General features: G+C 34.5%; 4 protein-coding genes and 1 long non-coding RNA gene across 8 annotated transcripts; 3 read left to right on the top strand and 2 right to left on the bottom strand.

Annotated features, from left to right (window-relative positions):
- Positions 1–8,104: 8,104 nt before the first annotated feature.
- On the bottom strand, positions 8,105–10,372 carry LOC117564217 (solute carrier family 2, facilitated glucose transporter member 6-like). Its single transcript, XM_034242905.2, is given in 8 exon segments — positions 8,105–8,259; positions 8,322–9,121; positions 9,123–9,486; positions 9,542–9,658; positions 9,728–9,813; positions 9,884–9,988; positions 10,050–10,189; positions 10,256–10,372. Coding segments are annotated over 8 exon segments (1,767 nt in total). The 5' UTR covers positions 10,297–10,372; the 3' UTR covers positions 8,105–8,145.
- Positions 10,373–11,294: 922 nt separating this feature from the next.
- On the bottom strand, positions 11,295–12,940 carry LOC117565059 (uncharacterized). 4 transcript variants are annotated; one of them, XR_004571808.2, is made up of 5 exons: positions 12,695–12,940; positions 12,564–12,623; positions 12,286–12,442; positions 11,941–12,192; positions 11,296–11,866 (listed from the first exon to the last, which is right to left on the bottom strand). It is a non-coding gene; the product is annotated as an uncharacterized LOC117565059 (long non-coding RNA). The 4 variants fall into 4 exon arrangements; XR_007954542.1 differs by having other exon boundaries at positions 11,295–11,866; positions 11,916–12,192; positions 12,564–12,940; XR_007954541.1 differs by having other exon boundaries at positions 11,297–11,866; positions 12,564–12,940.
- Positions 12,941–13,661: 721 nt separating this feature from the next.
- Positions 13,662–14,036, top strand: LOC117564708 (proteinase inhibitor-like). The gene is made up of 2 exons (XM_034243588.2): positions 13,662–13,787; positions 13,843–14,036. Exons 1-2 carry the CDS (start codon positions 13,715–13,717, stop codon positions 14,010–14,012), a joined length of 243 nt encoding a protein of 80 aa, XP_034099479.1. The 5' UTR covers positions 13,662–13,714; the 3' UTR covers positions 14,013–14,036.
- A 1,106-nt stretch (positions 14,037–15,142) lies between these two features.
- LOC117565777 (fibrinogen C domain-containing protein 1-like) lies at positions 15,143–17,205 on the top strand. The gene is made up of 4 exons (XM_034245053.2): positions 15,143–15,478; positions 15,539–16,429; positions 16,487–16,934; positions 17,010–17,205. The coding sequence occupies exons 2-3, from the start codon at positions 15,564–15,566 to the stop codon at positions 16,608–16,610; spliced, it is 990 nt and encodes a 329-aa protein (XP_034100944.2). The 5' UTR covers positions 15,143–15,478; positions 15,539–15,563; the 3' UTR covers positions 16,611–16,934; positions 17,010–17,205.
- Positions 17,206–18,031: 826 nt separating this feature from the next.
- LOC117565778 (ficolin-2-like) lies at positions 18,032–19,110 on the top strand. The gene is made up of 2 exons (XM_034245054.2): positions 18,032–18,923; positions 18,981–19,110. The coding sequence occupies exons 1-2, from the start codon at positions 18,085–18,087 to the stop codon at positions 19,102–19,104; spliced, it is 963 nt and encodes a 320-aa protein (XP_034100945.2). The 5' UTR covers positions 18,032–18,084; the 3' UTR covers positions 19,105–19,110.
- The last annotated feature ends 1,082 nt before the right edge of the window (positions 19,111–20,192 follow it).

Here is a 20,192-nt window from a genome sequence, read left to right as displayed (position 1 = left end):
CAAATGATATATTTATTTCGTATAGTCTCTGAGATCTAGGTGTTCATACGGACGGACGGACAGACAGACAGACGGTCATTGCTGATTAAGAATATATACATATATTTTATAGTGATTGGATATGCTTCCATCTGCTTGTAACATACATTTCGTGGAAAACATATAATGGAAAACTATCCGTTTGATATGTAACTGAACGATCCCAATACCAAAAATTGGCATAAATCCTAGTACATTCGCATTTAGCTGTCATATGTAGAAATGAAGGATTAAAAGTTAGTGCAAACATTATTTATCGCATAAAATGTCTAGAGATTTAATAGATAATATGATCTTTGACTCAAACAAAGTTGAAATGTTTGTGTGAAAAATGACTACTAGGCTCATATCAAAATTTTCAGTATAAAAATTGGCAATCCTAGTACATTCGCATTTAATCATATGTAGAAATGAAAATTAAAAGTTAAAACATTATTTATCGCATAAAAAAGATTTAATAGATAATAATCTTTGACTCAAACAAAGTTGAAAGTGACTACTAGGAGATCTCTCAGTCAATTGGAAAATATAAATAAAAAATAACAAAAAGAAAAAAGCAAAAGTCTAGGAACTCTCTCCCTTTCTCTCTGGTAGACGAGCAGTAAACGAATCAGCCAATATGCCCAGTACAGTGGATCAGCTGCAGCAGCTGTCTAATAGTGAACTGTTTCTGATGTGCAACAAATATCAGTTTGCACCACGTGACATCGCTTACCTCACTCGACGACAGTTGGAGCGTAGACTGCATGTGGCCATTGTTGGAGAGCGCGCCATGCTGCGTGCCCATGATTTAATGCAACGAATACGAAGCCAGAAGGGACATAGAGATTTCAATGATTGGCTTGGAGTTAATAGAATTGATAGCATAACGCAGCATCTTCTGCCAAATTCAAATCGCCAAAAGCGAATGCGCAACTTTTCGGAACGTAGGCAAACAATTAGTTTGCCGAATTTCCAGCGATTTCGTGGCGGGGTCGATCCTTTCATGCAGATTGACGAGCTAAGGCAATATTCTGAGGAGTCCGAAACACTGTCACAGCATGACGAAATGGTTGAAAGTGTTGGCAGTGAAATCGATCACTTGGAATTAACAGACGAACAAAAGCAACAATGGCGGAATGAGGTTCGGAATCAGGTGCGGGCGATTGAAGCCATGAGCAGTGATTATATTGATTGGAATGCCTCTGTGGAAGCAGCTTCCGATTACTATTCGTTAAGTGAAAGTGAGGAAAGCCGAAGTAATTTACATTTCCTTAGCGCAGAAGTGTCCACAGAACGCATCTCTAATAAACAGATCCAAAGAAGAGAAGAACGATTGCGGACAATTTCCACTAATAATATTCCTATACCGTCAAAAAAGAGTGACGATGAGCCTATCTCTAATAATCAGTTACAAAGAGCAGAAGGATTGTGGACTTCAACTTCTACGCATAACTTTCATTTATCCGAGTCTGATGATGAAGGGGATTGCACACCAGAGCAGTTGCTTTCCACCTTTAATTATATGGATGATTTGCAGTCTGGCGATCATATCAAGGAGAAAAGCTTTGAAAAATTGTTCAACAATAGAAATGGTGAAAACATAATCGTGGGCGACGCTTTACTTTCTAGCCCAACTAACACTAACCATCGTCGAACATTGTGGCGCTGTGTCTTTAATATGCTTTGTTGCAATTCTCAGGGCAAACTGGATGCTGGGAAGCTGCGTTATTCTATTCTATGCTGTGCAATGGTAATTTGCACATACGTGGGCTTCAAATTGCTGCAATAAATGGAGTAGCAGCATTTGAAGTGATCGCAATGTGCGAATAAATATAAAATAATAATTTAATTAACATCAACACTCGCTAATTAAATGGATAAATATGCGCTTTATATCTACTTTTAATATGGTCATTTTCTAATGTTTTCTGTTCGTTTAAATTAAGCATTTAAAGTAAACAAAAACAGCTAATAATGATATTGCTATATATATTACACCCGCTACCCTTAGTGTAGAAGGATATGTATATAACAAGCAGAAGAACGGATCTCCGACCCTACAAAGTGGAAATACTCTTAATTAGCGTCAAGCTGTATGAACACCTGAATATCCGAGATTATGGCTAAAATTTGAAACAAACTTGATCTGCGTGCAAACATAACAAATGCTGTCGAAGAAAAATTATAGCTCTATCTCTTATAGTCTTTGAGATCCAGTGTTTCATACGGACGGACGGACAGACGGACATGGCTATATCGTCTCGGCTGTTGACGCTGATCAAGAATATATATTCCTTATAGGGTCGGAGATGCCTCCTTCTACCTGTTACATACATTTCCTGCCGGCACAAAGTTATAATACCCTTCTACCCTATGGGTAGCGGGTATAAAAAGTGTGGGTCTTAGTAGTTTGGCTGATGATCTGGTATAATGTATACCCTATGGTATAACATATGTTTAGTACTATATCAATGTACCAAATATTTCCTTTGGTTTATTTTAGGATTTTTGCGGTATATTAAATTGGTATATTTTAAGAATAATACTGCACTGTTTTGCTTTTATTTAAAACATGTAGCGAGTATCTCAGACTCGACCGTTGCTTTCTTATTTGCTTTAATTATTGCGATCATTTTGCCTAAAAGTTGAAGTATGTTACAACTGCGTCATTCTGAATTTTTCTATCTAATCTTCTGCATGGCATTTCAACTGTAGCCTCAGCCATTTTTAGAAGTTTACAAATAATAACAGCATCAGTAATTACAACAGCTATCTTAACTGCATTTTCACTGATACAAATTGTAGCAGTCTGTTAGTGTATTGGATAATCATGGAAAATCATTTAACTCATTTTCATTTACTCTTTTGAAGTAGTTATTAACGTTAAGGCGACCAAGAAGCAACAACCTATAATTGGTTGTATAATATTTGTATACTGTTGTATAATAGTTATAGTACTTCACTCTGGCATGTCATAGCTTTGCTTTCGCACATCCCTCAGAAGTTACGTGCTGTATGCAAATGGTTGCCAAGACAGAGCGGAAATGAAACTAAAATTATATTTATGGTAAATGATGTTTAGCTAGTTTAGACTTGAGTATTAAGAATACATATAGTTATGCATAATGGTATTGCAAAAAATATGTGCCCTTAAAATCATCATCAACAGAATTGCATTCCTCGTTGGCAACCTCGAGGCGCAGGTGAGGAAATCTCATTGCTGTTGCACCAATGCGCAAGCTTAATGACTTTTGGCAATTTCCCCAACTTGAATCTGGTTACTTGCCATCGCTGTTGCAGCTGGCGACGACTCGTCGACATCCGGCCCGTCCTGCTGCAGACAAGGTGTTGCCATAAATTTTCTTAAATGTCGTAAAAGTACACAGCTCACAAGTTGACTTTCAAATAAATGGATCGGATAATAGCGCATCGAATTGGGAGTAGGGGAACTTCAAGTGAAGATGTGTTTTTTTTATATTACAGAGTTGTAAAATGTTGTATAATTTATTACAGTGCTCATCAGCTACTTCTCTTGGTGTTTATAAATATATTATTTTCGATAAATATTTCAGAGTTTAAATTGTATGCAAAAGTATCATTGGAAGTTGATGTTATACGAAAGACAAAAGTCATAAATGAAACTTGAGTTGTAAAAAGCACAGTCATAAAATTGTCATCACAATTGGAAACAAAAGCTCGGAAATAGCAGAGCCTAGAGTTGTATCTTATTCGCAAATATTTAAACAACAAATTTATTTTGAAAAATGTATAAATACTGCAATGAAGTCAGTTATGATTTACAGCTGAGTGTGCTCGACTGTGAGATACACCCTGCCTATTTTAAATAAAAGCTAAAAAGCGCAGTATTATTCTTAAATTATTTAAAATTAATTTTTCAAATTACTAAAGATGATTTTTGGTCTATCGATTTAATTTTAAGTTCTAGGTATACTGTAGAGAACAAAATATAACAAATTGTCATCAAAAGCAACTAGCACCCCATTAATGTAGGTATTTTCTGCTGCACAAAAGTATTTCTTAAACAAGTAAGAAAGTTACAGTCGAGTGTGCTCGACTGTGAGATACCCGCTACCCATTTTTAATAAAGGCAAAATATTGCGGTATCATTTTCAAAATATACCGAAAATACTAAAAAAAATACTATAAATATACCAAATGGTATATTTGGTATATCGATATAGTACACCATTCAAAATATACCATAAACGTCGCAATGTGCCAGATTGTCGGCCAAAGCAACTCAGACCCCTAGTAAGTAGGCGTTTTTCCCATACAAAAGTATTTCCTTAATAACTTCCACCATTTTTATCTGATCGTAACCAAATTTTCAGGAATCATAACTATTACAGTAGTTATTGTATATACCAAAATTCGTAGCTCTAGCTTTAAAATTACACTTGTTATTCGATTTTTTTGATTTGCGGGGGCGGAAGTGGGCGTGGCAAAAATTTGAAACAAACTTGATCTGCGTGCAAACATAACAAATGCTGTCGAAAAGAAATTATAGCTCTATCTCTTATAGTCTCTGAGATCTAGGTGTTCATACGGACGGACGGACGGACGGACAGACGGACAGACGGACAGACGGACATGGCTATATCGTCTCGGCTGTTGACGCTGATCAAGAATATATATACTTTATAGGGTCGGAGATGCCTCCTTCTGCCTGTTACATACATTTCCTGCCGGCACAAAGTTATAATACCCTTCTACCCTATGGGTAGCGGGTATAATAACTTCGACATGAATCATAAATACTAGTTATTATTATTGTCTGAAGAAAAAATCGCACTACAGCATCAAAATTACGCTTGTTATTCGACTTTCGGCAAGCGGCAGTGGGCGGTGACAAAATTTGAAACTAACTGCGTGCGTTACAAATTATATTTGGTATTTCTTATAGTCTCTATGATCTATGTAGGCTCTCATAGGGACAGACAAATATGGCTACGACTTTTTCTGCCTGATACATACATATATTCTCTGGAGGCTCAAAATTAAAATACACTTCTAGCGTAGTGGTAGCGGGAATAGCAAAATTGCATGTATTTAATAAGGTAAGCGTTTACGGTGGTAAATATATATACTGAAGTCAATTTATAAATCAACTACAATTTGTACTATCAATATCTGTTTGTTAATAAATTACATATTCTTTTTTTTAGAATCCACAAAATGACAATGGTTGACCACAATTGAATACTTGCGAAACTATAAATCTAGAATCTGGCAAGCTTAACAATTGCATGTAAACGATTTGTGAATTCTCTGGGGAGTATTTAATTTAATTTGCCATCAAGAGGGAAGTTACTTATAGTACATGGGCATTACAAGCAATAATTTATCCTCTTTTATATCATGGATCGATGCCCAACTTAGCGAGTATCTTAGGGAAAGTTATATTATGCGGTACTAAATGGTTGGCCGTAGAAAATTTTGTTACATTTGCTTTGCGTTTAGTCCTAGAATCGTAATTTTAAATTTATTTTCACTCAAATCGTTGACCAAAAACAACTTTAATGCCAAGTCCAGTTTGGCTCTAGCTGGGCTAATGTGTTTGCTTCTTTTGGCATCTGCTTCATGGTTTGTTGGTGCTGCCTAATGTTGATTGGCCTTCAGGCTACTTTGAAGTTTTTGTTTTAGCAGCACTCAGGCTCTATAAGATTGACATATTGGCATAGCACGTACACAAAATAAAAAGAAAAAGAACAATTGGAATTTTAAAATTATTGTTATAAGTGGACTCAACAGGCTACATTTACTTTAAATGCAGGGTAAACGACGACAATTGGATGATTCGATTTAAAAATGCATATATAAGATAAATCGATTTCACTTTTTCAAGTGCAGTCCAGCGTGGTATTTTAAGGAAAATTAAGGAAAGAAATAAGTTCATAATGAGTTGTGACAACTAAATCCAAGCACTGAGTTCATCCCTTGAAGAGTTTTTGCAAGCAGACTACCACTTAAATCAGTGCTTACTCTTTTAGGGATAACGTGCAGTCATGACTTGTGAAAGTGGCTATCAGATAGAATGCTTTAAAAGTTTGAAATGTCAGCATATGCAAGCCAAAGTGGTACTTGTATTTCAACTAGTTTCGAATGCGCCTTTTCATGTCAATTTTAGCAGCGGAACAATTGAAACTGTATCATGGAATGGTCGGGAAAACGGGATGTATCTAAACAGTCATAGTTTAGAAACTTTGGCGGAGCCAAACACACACTTTGTCATCCTAAAAATTCTTCCTGAATGCAACTCGCAGATGCGACTATTGAAAAAAAAAATGTGGACGCTTTGCGATTGTCATTTCGGTAGAGATCTGTGAAGCAGCCACTTATTCCCGTAAAACTCGCTACAAGTGCAATTTTCTAGCACTTTTTTTCTTGTAGTTGGCACCTGATGACAAAAATGACAAGACAATTTGTGTAATGCGTTTTGCATGGACACAAACAAGCTGAAGACAGGGTCAGTTGAAATATTTTGTTGAGAGTGGAAAATTGCATGGAACGGATATTGCAGTTCTATGCATAAAAATATATTTTGTAAAATATTTTAATTAATAAACAATGACAACTTGAAATCTAATAAAAGTGAAGAGCTAAATTTAGGAGTTCAGAAGGTCAAAAAATGACTTACAAACCAGCATTGAATACATTTTATTTGCTATGATTTTCCAGGCCATAAACAACTACATCAATACTGATTGATTCCATGACAACAATTAGGAAAATGGATATCGATTCTCCTTTATGTCATCCATTTTCCAAGTAATGCGCTCCATGTCGTATACGCAATATTAATTGTTTGCGTTTTTGTGCTGATCAACAACGTGTACAAACGATTGTTGACTACAACTAAGACCATTGAACTTGGGCATGTCACAGCCAAACAGACTAGAGCTCAAAGTTGATTGATTGAGTTCCATTCTGGCAAATCGTGCAATTGTTTTGTTTCGGGTCGATTTCACACTTCACTAGACATGGTCGAAATAAACAAATGTTCATCTTGTTACAGGACCAATCAACCAATTAAAAGGTCTCTCAGCACTTTGTGGAATGAATAAATTGACACTCGAAATTAAATTTGAATTTCTCTTGCTAGACTAAGTCTTGTTAAATAAAATTAATTACGGATTTTTATTTGAATTTTAAAGCAAAGTTATCGTGTCGTTACTTTTATAACTGCAGTTAATTTTTTCAGATGAAAAAGCCTGTTATCATCTCATATCTTATCTTCATTTTTGTTATGCTTCACTTGCTTGTAACATAAACTGATGTGTATCATTACAATAGGCAAATTTAATGATAATTCGGAAGCTTATTTTAAAGCCATTTATGAAGAATCAGAATTTCAATTAGATTAACATTATTTACAGGAAGACAAACACAAACTTAAACAATTTTAAAAACAAGTAAAAAAGCTACAATACAGTGTGTTCGACTGTGAGATATTCGCTGCTCATTTTAAATATAAGCAAAACAGTGCGGTATTAAATTTAAAATATACCGAATCAATATACCACAAAAATGCGAGAAATATACCAATGTCTATATTTGGTTTATGATATGGTACCACATGCAAAATATACCACAGAGTGAAAAATATACGAGATCGATAGCCAAAGCAACTTAGACCCGTAGTAAGTAGGTGTTTTCCCCATACAAAATATACTTCTTATATAACTCATACAATTATAATTATAATTATTATAATTTTAATTAAAGTGCTAATCAAGAGCTAAAAGATTCATCTTTACTCAAAATAAAATAATGTTTTGGTAATGAATGAATGAATGAGAATTACCCTTATGTATTCTGTTGTAGAAAAATATTGTTTGGATTAACATTTTTCAACTGATTAAGTATAAAAGCTTTTAAAAGTCTACGTTTGACATATTTGACAATTTTGTATTAAGTTTATTCAGTATAATGAAAATACAATAATGGAATACGATACGTGGAACTTAAATATGCCCTATATTATTCGGAGATATTTTTAAAATCTGTTTTACATTAATATGTTCAGAATTCTTCAATAATAAACTTGGATCGTACTATTCTAAGATTCATTAGTAAAGTATTAATAATAGACAAATCGATTTTTCAGTTGATTTGGACAATATTTATGAGTTCAGAATCATCTTGTGAGACATTTTCGTTCTTTCTCTTTCGAAAGAGGTTAGCGTCAGTCTTCTTGGAAAAATGTGCCTCAATTTCCTGAGAGAGAATAATATTATAATTTGATTAAGTACAACTGGAAAATCATGTCCAAAACTTACTCCCAAAGTGCGTCCCTCTGTCTCCGGAAGTGTAAAGTATAAAATGATTATTCCAATGAAGGAAACACTGGCAAAGAAGGTGAAGGTAACCGGCAACGTCATCGCAGTGATCATCACCAAAAACAGCTTGTTCGCCATAAATCCAAAAAGGTAACCCATGCAGCCAGCAAACCCCGAGGCGCTGCTACGAATATCTGCTGGGAATACCTCACCAATCAAAACCCAAGGTATCATGCGAATTCCCAGATTTGCAAAGAATGCGGCAAAAAGCACAAGGATTAATGGTATCCATTCCAGGTAACTGAACCCGAGAGCTATCTCAGATACAACATTTATTTCTGTGGTTGCGATCTCTGCTCTTAGAACCTCTCCTTCCAAAAGTGCCGAACTATTCAGAAGTTGCGACATATTCTTCTCCAGCACATTCATTGAGGAATTTATAGCTTCATTCTTCACACCAATGACAGTCATCTCGAGTATGTTCATTGAGTGAGCATAAATCGCAACGCCGAGTATGCAAACACCTGTACCCAGCATACTAATGAATACCAATGGTCTTTTGCCCGTCGAATGAATGAATAGTGCACCTAGAATGGTGGCAATGAGTTCTGAGATGCCTAACAATATGGTCGCATTGTTTTCATCAATGGGAGCCTTCAGTGTCGCAAAGATGAGAACAGCGTAGGATCGAATTGGAGTTTTTCCGGAAAAGTGGCAGATGAAAAATGTCAGTAGGACCAGCAGAAATGGCATTATAAAACTTCGTTTGCGCCACATATGCAATTTCTTTTTCAGCATGATGCCTAGACTCTTGAACGTCATTCGATTTTCTAGCTGATTTTTGGGTGATCAATTCATCATAAAGTTGTTTGAATTCCGCTTCAACTTTCTGCTCTGGCACCCAGCCACGTAGCCATTGTAATGCCTTCACAGCATCAAAGAACCGACGCTCTCTGATCAGCCAAACTGGACTCTCGGGCACAAAGCATAACATAGCCATGGAAAATAGTGGAATTACTGTGCTCACAATTGCCACGGTCCTCCAGTTCAAAAGAGATCCTAGCAGGAACTCCGTAAATACACCCAAGCTAACACAAGTGGTTGCCAAGGCTGAGAACATTCCCCTGTACTTCGGATCCGTAATTTCAGCCACATATGTTATAACCTGAAGCAAAATAATTGAATATTCCTCAGAACACTTCAGATATTACCAAACTAACCGCAGCTTCCATCAAACCTCCACCAATGCCAACGAAACACAAAGCCACATACATGTGCTCGGTGCAGGACGCATAGTGAAAGAGAAGCCAGGCAGCAAGCATGGGTAGATTGATTAACTATAATGTGTGAAATAATTGATTGATTATTATTATCGAAATAATATATTGGAGCAATTAATTACACACCTGCATAGCTCGCCGTTTGCCCAGATACTGTGCAAACATGCCAGAGAATAGACAACCAAGCGGCATACAAATTAAGTTTATGGAACCTGAAATATTTAATGAAATTATATGAAAAATATATATTTGCTCAGTTAACATGCACATTTGATTTCTTACTAAGCCAGGAAATTGCTTCTTTGTCTAATTTAATTGCACTGCTATCCAAGCTGCTTTGTATAGCGGGAATTGCAATTGTGGGAAACCCCTGCGTCATGCCATATCCTAAATATTAAAATGATAATTTCAAGAATTTACTCACTAGATATTTATATACAAATTTTACCGAATTGCAGCAAATTCTGTATGTTAACAGCTATAATCTGCGGAAGGGCGCGTCGAAAGTCAGACACTTCTTCATCGTCTTGTTCGGTACTATTTTGATTGTGATAATCCTTTTGCATGAACAAAGGCAAATAGTTCGAACTTCGGAGCAAAAGGAAAATATTGTAAGGAATCGTTAATTCCACTTTTTTTTATCAAATTAATCACCTTTCATCTTCCGTTTTATCACTTTGTTTAGTTTTCACCATTGTAAGAAATTTAATATTTTTAATTTTTACTTTATCAATTAATATGCAACACAACTATTACAATATTGATGATATTTAAATTTAATTGATCTTTTTTCTTTTTATGTGTAGGTAACGAATCGTTGAAATGACTTTTGCGACTAAAATGGTTTGCACTGTGTATTTGAAATATATATAAAGAGCTATCCTTATCATCTTATATCTAATCTGTCTTTGTATTTGAATATATTTGCTTTTGAATACACTGACGTGTCCCAAAACAAAATCTATTTACTAATAGATCTCGAAGACGTAATCTTTGGTTTGCTAAGCATGTGTGATATTAGGTGAGATAAGTATATAAAACTCAGTCGCAAAGCTTAAAATTGAATCTATACATAAATATGAATAAATTATACAAATAAGAAACTGTGTGCCTGAAATCCGATAGATTAAAATAGGGTTTACCACGGACGTCAAACTTTTATCTTGACTTTGCATGTCCTGTACGTGATAGACAAGTGAAAAGCATGATTGAATACAAGAATGAAAAGTTAGTTAGTTTTCATTGAATATTAAGATGATTTATTAAAAGAGCTTAAACCACATCTGGTCGATGCTTGTGAAATATAGCTAAAATAATAATAATTCGTATCATAAATAAAGCTAGCGCTTCACTAGCAACGATATTGATTATTTTTTGATGTGCATTAATACATAACTTTTCATGTTTATGCGCATCGATTGCTGCTGCTGTCATTTCACTTGAGTTCCATTGTTGTTGTTGCCGTTGATATTGTTTTTGTTGTGGCTGCTGTGGCAAAAAGTTAAGAAAGTTGCGCGGTTTCAAAACTTTTGTCTTGATTTCGTTGATGAAACAAAAATTTACCGCCATTGGCCAAAAACTTGAGAGTTTCAGCTTTGACAGTCTCAAAAGTTAAGGTTGTTGGTATTAGGATTTCAACTGTTCGCTGGTAAGCTATTTGTTACACTTGTGGTTTTGGTTTTGCATAAAATACAACTTATTCTAAATAATCTATCTTTTGAAGACATTTTCATATCGCATTTAATATTCGTAAGTATTCATTTAGTTTTTAATATTTTATAAGTTTTAACGATATTTCCCCCTTAAATAGTCACATGATAATTTTCTATTACAAGTGCAAGCAAGTAATATATCATCGAGAATGAGATCACGTCGCTATAATTATAATCGCAATTAGCATTATGAGGTTAGAGCTTGGTCTGACAATCAGGAAACCAGAACAGCTATTATTCATGTGTGTTCTCGACGCTTACTGACAGTAGCGGTTGAAATTCAATACATAAATTTAGTATGAGAGAATGCGAATGTCTGTATGTAAATACCTATAAACGTGGATATGTATGTGTATAAGCGTATACGGTATTCTTGTGGGGCTCAGCTCTATTCATCGGAATGCCAAAAGGCTGGAGGGCTCATTACCATTTTCGATTTGATCCCAGAGCTAGCGTAACCAAATGGTGACGAATATACGAGTACGAGTTCTTTATTCCTCCCATGGGCGTTCCACATTCATACGATATTACTGCTCGTATATCGCATCTGTGTCTAAAATGTCAAATATAAATATTTGCTTTGTATTAGGGTTTTGGCTTACCGATAACCAATATATGCATGCTTACTCGTACATACGGATACGCGTATCCTATGTGCATGTATGCGTAGTATGTGTTGTGGGCGTGGTCATGGCTTATTTATTCATCTACACACTGGCTGTCATTTGAAAGCCCTCGTCCTCGTGTTGTTTATTGAGGCATCGACTGTTGTCACTTTACTTGGTACTCATTAATTACATTGTAAATAGATTTGATTCTGCTTCGCAATGTGTTTTAGATCGAATTAACATTGATTCAATTTCACGTTTATAGGGGCATCTATTAGTACAAATATACATAATATGTACGTATAAGGAAGTAAAAGATAATCGATTGCATTTTAAGAGAGCATATTTGCTGCATCCCACTCACTCTCGCCATTGTTTGAATAATATTCGAATAAATAAACGTACACACGCGACGAGTGGCTTTATAGGACCGCCAATAATATATGTATGTATGTCATGTGTACTCGCAATCATAAAGCCGAGACCGACTCACACTCACATAATCGGAACCAATACAAATCCTGAAGTGAGCCAACGTAAACCGTCACCCAACAGTGCATACATTAAAGTATCAATGGCTTATTGGCAAACATGAGACAGGAGCAGGCAATACCCGTTCCTGTATACAAACGGCTTACTTACTTGGCCCAAACATGTGTTCAAATTGAAAACCAATGCGCCGCGTATTTATGAGCTTAGCAACTGAAAATGCCAAAAACGAAACGTGTGTGAGCCGTATTTGAAGTCACTGTCAAACTGCATGAATAAAATACTTTTTGAATATTTCACAAGCCATTAATGGACCAATTTGGCGTAGATCACGAACAGCTGTAGCTAAAAATAATTTTCCACAATAAACCAGGTTATTTAAAGACAATCGACTTCACATTCTGACAGTAGCATGAATTATTTCAAGATAATATTGTTTATTTGGTTTTATTTATCCTGCTTCACAAACTTAATACTAAAATGATCTAAATAGAATGGTGGAAAATAACAAAGTACTACTGTTTGCGGCAAGAAAAACTCAAGAAATTGTCAAAGGACCATACACACATGAACAACAATAAGGGAATACTTTTCCGCCACTGTGGCATTCACAATCGAAAAGCAGCTTAATGAACATACGCTATAAAATTGCGTATACGCAGCATGAATCCGGAAAAGCCGTCGATATGGGCAAATGGATTTCGAGCATTAAAAACAGTTTTCGATGCGATAATAGCGAATCGATAAATATCACAACAGCTAGTTTTTCTCTGTATATGTGTGCGTCCGTCTGTGTGGCTTTTTGTAAGAATGGATGGGTGTGTGGCTTTTGTGGTGCCGTGCCGAGTGTTTGTGGTTTAATTTCTGGGGATTTGCGCTATCGCAATAACTCGCAGTATAATCAGCTCATCCACCCCCACAAGGGAATACACACTCACACTTAAAGAAGTGTAAGCATATGTGGACTTGTATGTTGCCATGTAATTGATGGCATTTTAAATGACAATTGAAATGTGTTTAAATCCATTGTCCGCCAACAATAACTTTGCAGACAGCCAAATATCTATCATTGTGTATTTTTTTTGGGGATTTAGCTTTCTATTAGCAAATGCCCACGATATTAGCCATTTGACAACAACTGGTATGTGAATAAATTTATTTTAAAGATTTCAGCACAAGAAAATGACTCCGAATTTATGCATGTTTATAATTCCAACAAAGTAGTTTTCCTTTAAACTGCCAGATTCTTAAAATTTGTATAAATCTAATTGTTTCTTCCATAAATCGTTCTCCTGTTTTCCAAAATGAAGACTTCTCTGCTGCCAGTGTTTGCTTTACTTTTAGTATATCTGATGACCAGCTACGCTTATAATGCTAGTAAGTGACTATATAGTTTTGTATTAACTTTTATTTTACTATCATAATATATTAGAGAAGTGCGATGCTAAACCCAGTGAAACAGGACCGTGTAAGGCGGCGTTTCCAATGTGGCGTTTTATAAAGGCTACACGACAGTGTGAATCCTTCCTATATGGTGGATGCAAAGGAACGAAGAATTTATTTGAGGATGAAGAAGAATGTATAGCACATTGCTTAACTTAAGGACTTAGCGATTTAATTTTCAAATATCCTTGAAGGATTTAGCGATTATATTTTTTCCAATGCAGCTGACATTTTCATAGAATTGCGATGGGGGCATTTCTACTAGACATGCCAAACAGACATTCTCTTGCTATTTAATTATAATAATCTTGGGCCTTGTTCAGCTAAACTTTCCAAACATTCTAATCAAAATTTGAAATATGAGAAATAAAAAGACGTTCATAACTATAAGACCTAAATACGACTTTTCTTTAAAATTTAAATTCATTTAACTTAAACATTCAAAGTGTTACCTAAATTTATAAATTTTAATCATAATATTACTTTTATATTAGATAATATTATTTAAATTTATCTATTCTAAAGATAATCCCGTCCAAATATGACCCATATGGCTGTTGTCGTCAAGGTTGTGTCAGTATGATTTCGAAGATTGCGTTGCTTAAGTGAAAAGCCTGAATCTGGGAAATTCCCGCATAATCGATAACAAAAATCCGCGCAATGTTCTTGGTTTCTTCTTCGGAAACAGCATCCTCCTAAAGGTATAACATTATTACGCCTAAGAGGGAGTGAGCGGTAGACAATTTAGTGGACAATGTCCCGATGAGACATGAACTGACATGTCGCTTAGTGGTTCACCAAAACTTATTTTCACCAAAAATGGTGGAGTCAAAAAGCTTGAAATGCGTTTGTTGACACGTTTTAAAGTTTCTGCTGTTAGGGATTTTTGTTTTCACTTGCAGAACAAAGAAAAATAGTTCAAATATCCGGTAAAAAACTAAAACAACAAAACATATATTTTTAAAAGACTTGATGACTGCTTTAATTAACTGTTTAAACTTCTTCGTCGAATTCGGCAATACGAAATTTATTTTTTTTTTTTTCAACGAGTTTTTCGAAAACGAGCCACTGTGCGCTGCAAAGAGAGGAGCGTAATGCAACTTAGATTCGATGAGAAGCGTGCGTGAGATGGCGCAAATACTGAGAGCAGAAGTCAGGTAATCAGAGTGAGTATTTAGCATAGAGCAGAGGCGTTTAGACGGTTAATAACGAATAATTATAGTAGTGATAATGAAAGAATCAAATTATTTTAGATTCTTTAAATTTCACAAGCCGATGACCTTATAAACAAAATAAGAAAGACAAAAAGAAATATAAAAGCTCTTATATTAAAAACCGGTAATCTCATCGAATGTTGTCATCATACAAAATAAACACAGCTTTTTTTATGATTTAGTCGCTCACCAACTTGCAGATTAAATTTTGAGCTTTAGGTCAACAAATTTAATAACAGATTGAGCTTGGGAAATACGCAGTTGAAATGCTTTCATTCTAAGTTTCTTAATCATTAAAATTTACTGTCTGTTGAGTCTTGAGACGAATTGGATTAAAAAATTAAAATGAATATTCTTACCTCTTCGAGTGTATTTACAATATTATTCATTGCATTGCAACTGAGAAGCTCGGTAAGTATTTCAATAAAATTAAACATGATAATATGCATACTAAAACTATATTATATTCAGTATTCCATAGACTCAGAGCAATTGGATGATCAATGCAGTAGCTACTGCTATCAGGTTGGTGAAACCGCTTCTACAATTTGTAGATACGAGCAAAGTAATGGCTACAGAAAATACCGAGCTCCAGAATACAATCAAGCTGCAAGCTGAAAATATCACTACTTTAAATGAATTGATCAAGTCTAAGGACACGCAACTTATGCAGCAGATCAAATTGAGTGAAAAGTTCGAACGACAAATTCTTAATCAAAAAACACTTATTAAGTCAAAACTATTTGAATCATGCGAAGGTCGTAACCGTACAGAGCAAAAACTTATTGATAAATACAGAATGCAATCGGTTCTTAAATTAAAATTGGGTGAACTTGTCAATCTTGTTGATAATTATGAGCTAAAAGTATATGATCTCAATGCCTCAGTCAAGATTAAGGACAAAAAAATACAATCAGATAAAGTAAATAACAAAGAACTTGTGGATATGATTACGCATAATGTTGGATGGACCGTCATCCAACGACGTAAAGATGGCAGCGTGGACTTCAATCGATCATGGTCTGAGTACAAAGAAGGCTTTGGAGATGAACGTGGCGAATTCTTTCTTGGGCTTGAGAAGATTTATTTGCTGACACAATCGCAACCTCATGAGTTGTTTATATCCCTAACGGACTTTAACAATGAGACTCGATACGCCAGATACAACCACTTTATCATTGGAAATGAGACTGAGTTCTATGAATTGAAAGAGCTGGGATCGTATTCTGGTAATGCTGGTGATGCAATGGAACGCCACATAAACGAAAAGTTTTCAGCAAGTGGAAATGATCATACGTCTGAAACTTGCTCCAAAATCTATAGTTCTGGCTGGTGGTTTAAAAATGGTGGATGCTATCTTTGGTGATAATTTAGTATTAATTCACGAAAGGAAAAGTACTTATGAGCTTTTATTTTCAGTAATCTTAATGGACGATATGCCTATTCCGATGAAGGCGAGAATGTAAAAAGTATTGAATGGAGATATTGGACATTTCGACCATTAAAATTTGTTCAAATGATGATTAGACCATACTCCTATTAGTTAAGTAATTACAATTTTTTTGCTTTGCTTATATCAAAAAGACAAATTTCTACTTTTCGAACACCTTGCATTTCAAATAAAATCATATATTTTTCTCTTACTAACATAGTGAAGGGTAACCTAATTATTTGATATAGTTTGTTTTGTTATAAAACTCCAAAAAGATGATTTAAAAAAAAATGCAAATATAAATAGTTGATTCTGTAATTCAATTTAAATATTTGTTGTTTTTATTTTAAGGTAAATTCGCCACTATGCGCGGAAAGTGTTAGATGTGCTGAAGCAGACCTTACCCTTAGATGTGCTGAAGCAGACAAAACTTATGTAAATATATTCAAAACATTTAGCTCCAGCACATCATTTAACGGCAAAATCACTAATGTGTCCAATGTTTACCAGTCAGGAAAGTCAAAATGCGACAAAAATTAGAGAGAGGCTAACCATGCGTATACTTGACGTTAACCTATTTCCTACTTAGCGGTATTTCTATTTAAGGGCCACACTATATACATAGGTAATACCAAAATTTCCTGAGCAGCATAGTATTACTGCCTCAAGGTCAGAGTTACAAAAAAAAAAACCAACTGGATGAGTCAGAGTGCTATTGAGAAGTTTGAACGATGCCAAAATATTGATAAGAGAAAGAAAGCGTTTTGAGAGCGACGGCGATGAGAGAGAACAATTTAAAATCTTTCTTATCGCCTCAACTCACTATACATATGTACATACACGTATAACTTGTTGCATTCTGATTACTTTTGTTTAAATATCTCTTTGTTTAAATAAATCTTCTGAGAGCAGTTCAAAAATTAGACAACGTATTTAAGAGGTAGAAAGAAGCTTGTTATAATTTTGCAGCAACCGAAAATACATATGACTGTCGTATCTATTTGATCGGTTGAAAATGTTGATCTCCAAAATTAAAAATTAAGATTTTCTAGTTCTAGACATATCACTTCTTATTGTTCTTTCATTTCTTGCATGGCGTTTTATAGTTATAATTTATATAGTTATAGGTATAATTTACATGATAATTTTATATGAAACAAGTACGATAATTTTCTGCTAAAACTTACGCATAAAAATGTTGCACAACTCTTTTAAACCCTCTGAGAACAACGCAATTACAGGAATGGTATTGCTTTTGATTATCCCAATATACCACATTTCCAATATTTAATAGAGCCAGGGTATACAAATGATGAGTCTCGACAAATGCTTTCAAGCAGATGCCTTCAGTTAGTGTTTTCTTTTAAAACAAATCAGAGTGCAAAGCAAAAATGAATATTATTCATGCGAATATATTTTTATTATTGTTAATGGCATTTGAAGTGAATAGCTCGGTAAGAGTCTTAATTACAATATATTATATGTATATTGAAATGACTTTGAAATATTAATATTGAGCTCTCAGTGTACCTATTGCTATCAAGTCGTAAAGCCGCTTCTACAATATGTAAATACGATCAGAACAATGACACAGGAACAGAACGAGTTGCATCAAACCATTAAGGTGCAAGCAGAAATAATAAAGAGCTTGAATGTGCAATTATTACAGCAAATTAAATTGAGTGAATCTTGTGATAACCACAATCATAATCAACAGAATCTAATTGATCAATATAAGATGCAATCCGAACTTACATCAAAATTAAATAAATCTTGGGAAATTCAAAGTGAAACTCAACAGAAACTAATTGATCAGTATAAGTTGGAATTAACTTATCTGAATTTACAAATCGAGTCGAAAGATAAACAAATAACGAATTTGCAAACTGAAAATGTTAAAACCAAGGAACTACAGAGCGAACAATCATCTAGCTGTCTCGGCAGATTAACTGGCTTTCATATGATCACAATCCCCAAAGCTAAACCATTCATAGTTTCATGTCAATCGAATTTGACTGAAGCTGGAACTGGGTGGACTGTGATTCAGCGGCGTAAAGATGGCAGTGTGGACTTCAATCGAACGTGGGCTGAGTACAAGGAAGGTTTTGGAGATCTAAGTGGCGAATTCTTCCTTGGGCTTGAAAAGCTTCACTTGCTGACACAATCTCAACCTCATGAATTGTATATACTCCTTGAGGACTTTGCAAATGAAACACGATATGCCAGGTACAATAACTTTGTCATTGGTAATGAGAAAGAGTTTTATAGGTTGAAAGAACTAGGAATATATTTCGGTAATGCTGGCGATGCATTGAAATATCACAAAAATGAAATGTTTTCAACAGCAGATAAAATAAAACATGTACCAGGCATTTGCGCTAAAATGTTTCAATCTGGATGGTGGTTTGCATCTTGCTATTATTGGTAAAAATTGGAAAATATTGCTAATTTGGAATTATACTTAAAAGCGTTAAATTTTAGTAATCTTAATGGAAAATATGCATTTTTCAAAACAGACGAGGAATCTGATAGCGTTGAGTGGAGGAAGTGGAAACGTTTACCCATGAAATTCGCACAAATGATGATTAGGCCAATATCGAATTAAGAACAAAAATGTACTGTGTTGACAATAAACTGAAATAAATAATTCAAATTCCTTACTTGTATAATATTATTTTCATGTAGACTACAAAAATAAAAATTGAATTAAATTTATACACTAATGAATTGAAGTAATATTAATTAAGTTGATATATTTTCTACAAAGACTCAATATATATATCTATTTGTCATAAATATTCACAAATTCTCGAAGACTTCCACGTAATATAATATAAATCACTATGTGTCAGTATTATGGTAAGTGGTGAATATCTGCTCTAAATATCCTTAATCAGTTTCCACACCTTGAATTTATTGCCATCTTCGTATTTGATAAATTTTGAAGAGAATTGAATTCGGTGGTGTTGCAGACACAATGCGTATACTTTATATTGAATTTTAACTGAAAATGAAATTAATAATAAGAATATATAACTACTAAATACAAAATAATTATTATTCATTTTAAATTGTAGGAGATGCCATTTTTAATATACTTTAATGTTGACTGTTTGAAATTTTTAACTTAGCTTTTAATTACATTTCTAAATATATATGTATATTCATAAATATTAAAGGAGACAATATATTAATGATTTGTAATTAGCTTTTAAAATCTAGAAAAACTTTATATCCAACTGCTTGTTTAGAAAAAAAAGAGAGATGCGGCTCAAATATAAGGTGCAGAATATCCATTGTCTGATTGATTTTTATTCAAATAAATTAAATTGATTAAATTTTGCATGCTTCATAGAAAATATAAGAAACATGGACTGACAAGTAATGACATCATCTACAAATTCAAATGCTTCACCATTACATTCATGGCAACGTCGTTCCCATAAGGTAGGTGATGTCAATTAATACCAAATAGAGCTGGTCAATTTGTGTCTGCCCAGAGGGGAAATGTCCTAATGTCCTGACAGGTTAACCGGCATGTGCCCACAATATCAACTAATTTCCATTTAATGTTTTTTTTATGAGCTCAGGCGACTTAATCAGTTATATCGCACATCGACACTCCCCGCAAACAGACACTGCTTTCCACTCTTGGCAATTGAAAGCCAATTTTGGATACATTTGCTGATCGAA

The sequence above is a fragment of the Drosophila albomicans genome, chromosome 2L (genome assembly GCF_009650485.2).
Source record: "Drosophila albomicans strain 15112-1751.03 chromosome 2L, ASM965048v2, whole genome shotgun sequence".
In the NCBI taxonomy this organism is placed as follows: Eukaryota; Metazoa; Arthropoda; class Insecta; order Diptera; family Drosophilidae; genus Drosophila; species Drosophila albomicans.
The sequence above is the reverse complement of the archived record's forward strand: the minus strand, read 5'-3'. Positions and strand labels throughout refer to the sequence as shown.

What these genes read in the sequence shown, in the direction of transcription:
- LOC117564708 (XM_034243588.2), top strand. Translation starts at nt 13,715, where the DNA reads ATGAAGACTTCTCTGCTGCCAGTGTTTGCTTTACTTTTAGTATATCTG. An exon ending in CAGCTACGCTTATAATGCTA is followed by an intron (nt 13,788 to 13,842) that starts GTAAGTGACTAT and finishes ATAATATATTAG; the next exon opens with AGAAGTGCGATGCTAAACCC.
- LOC117565777 (XM_034245053.2), top strand. Translation starts at nt 15,564, where the DNA reads ATGATCAATGCAGTAGCTACTGCTATCAGGTTGGTGAAACCGCTTCTA. An exon ending in AATGGTGGATGCTATCTTTG is followed by an intron (nt 16,430 to 16,486) that starts GTGATAATTTAG and finishes TTTTATTTTCAG; the next exon opens with TAATCTTAATGGACGATATG.
- LOC117565778 (XM_034245054.2), top strand. Translation starts at nt 18,085, where the DNA reads ATGACACAGGAACAGAACGAGTTGCATCAAACCATTAAGGTGCAAGCA. An exon ending in TTTGCATCTTGCTATTATTG is followed by an intron (nt 18,924 to 18,980) that starts GTAAAAATTGGA and finishes GTTAAATTTTAG; the next exon opens with TAATCTTAATGGAAAATATG.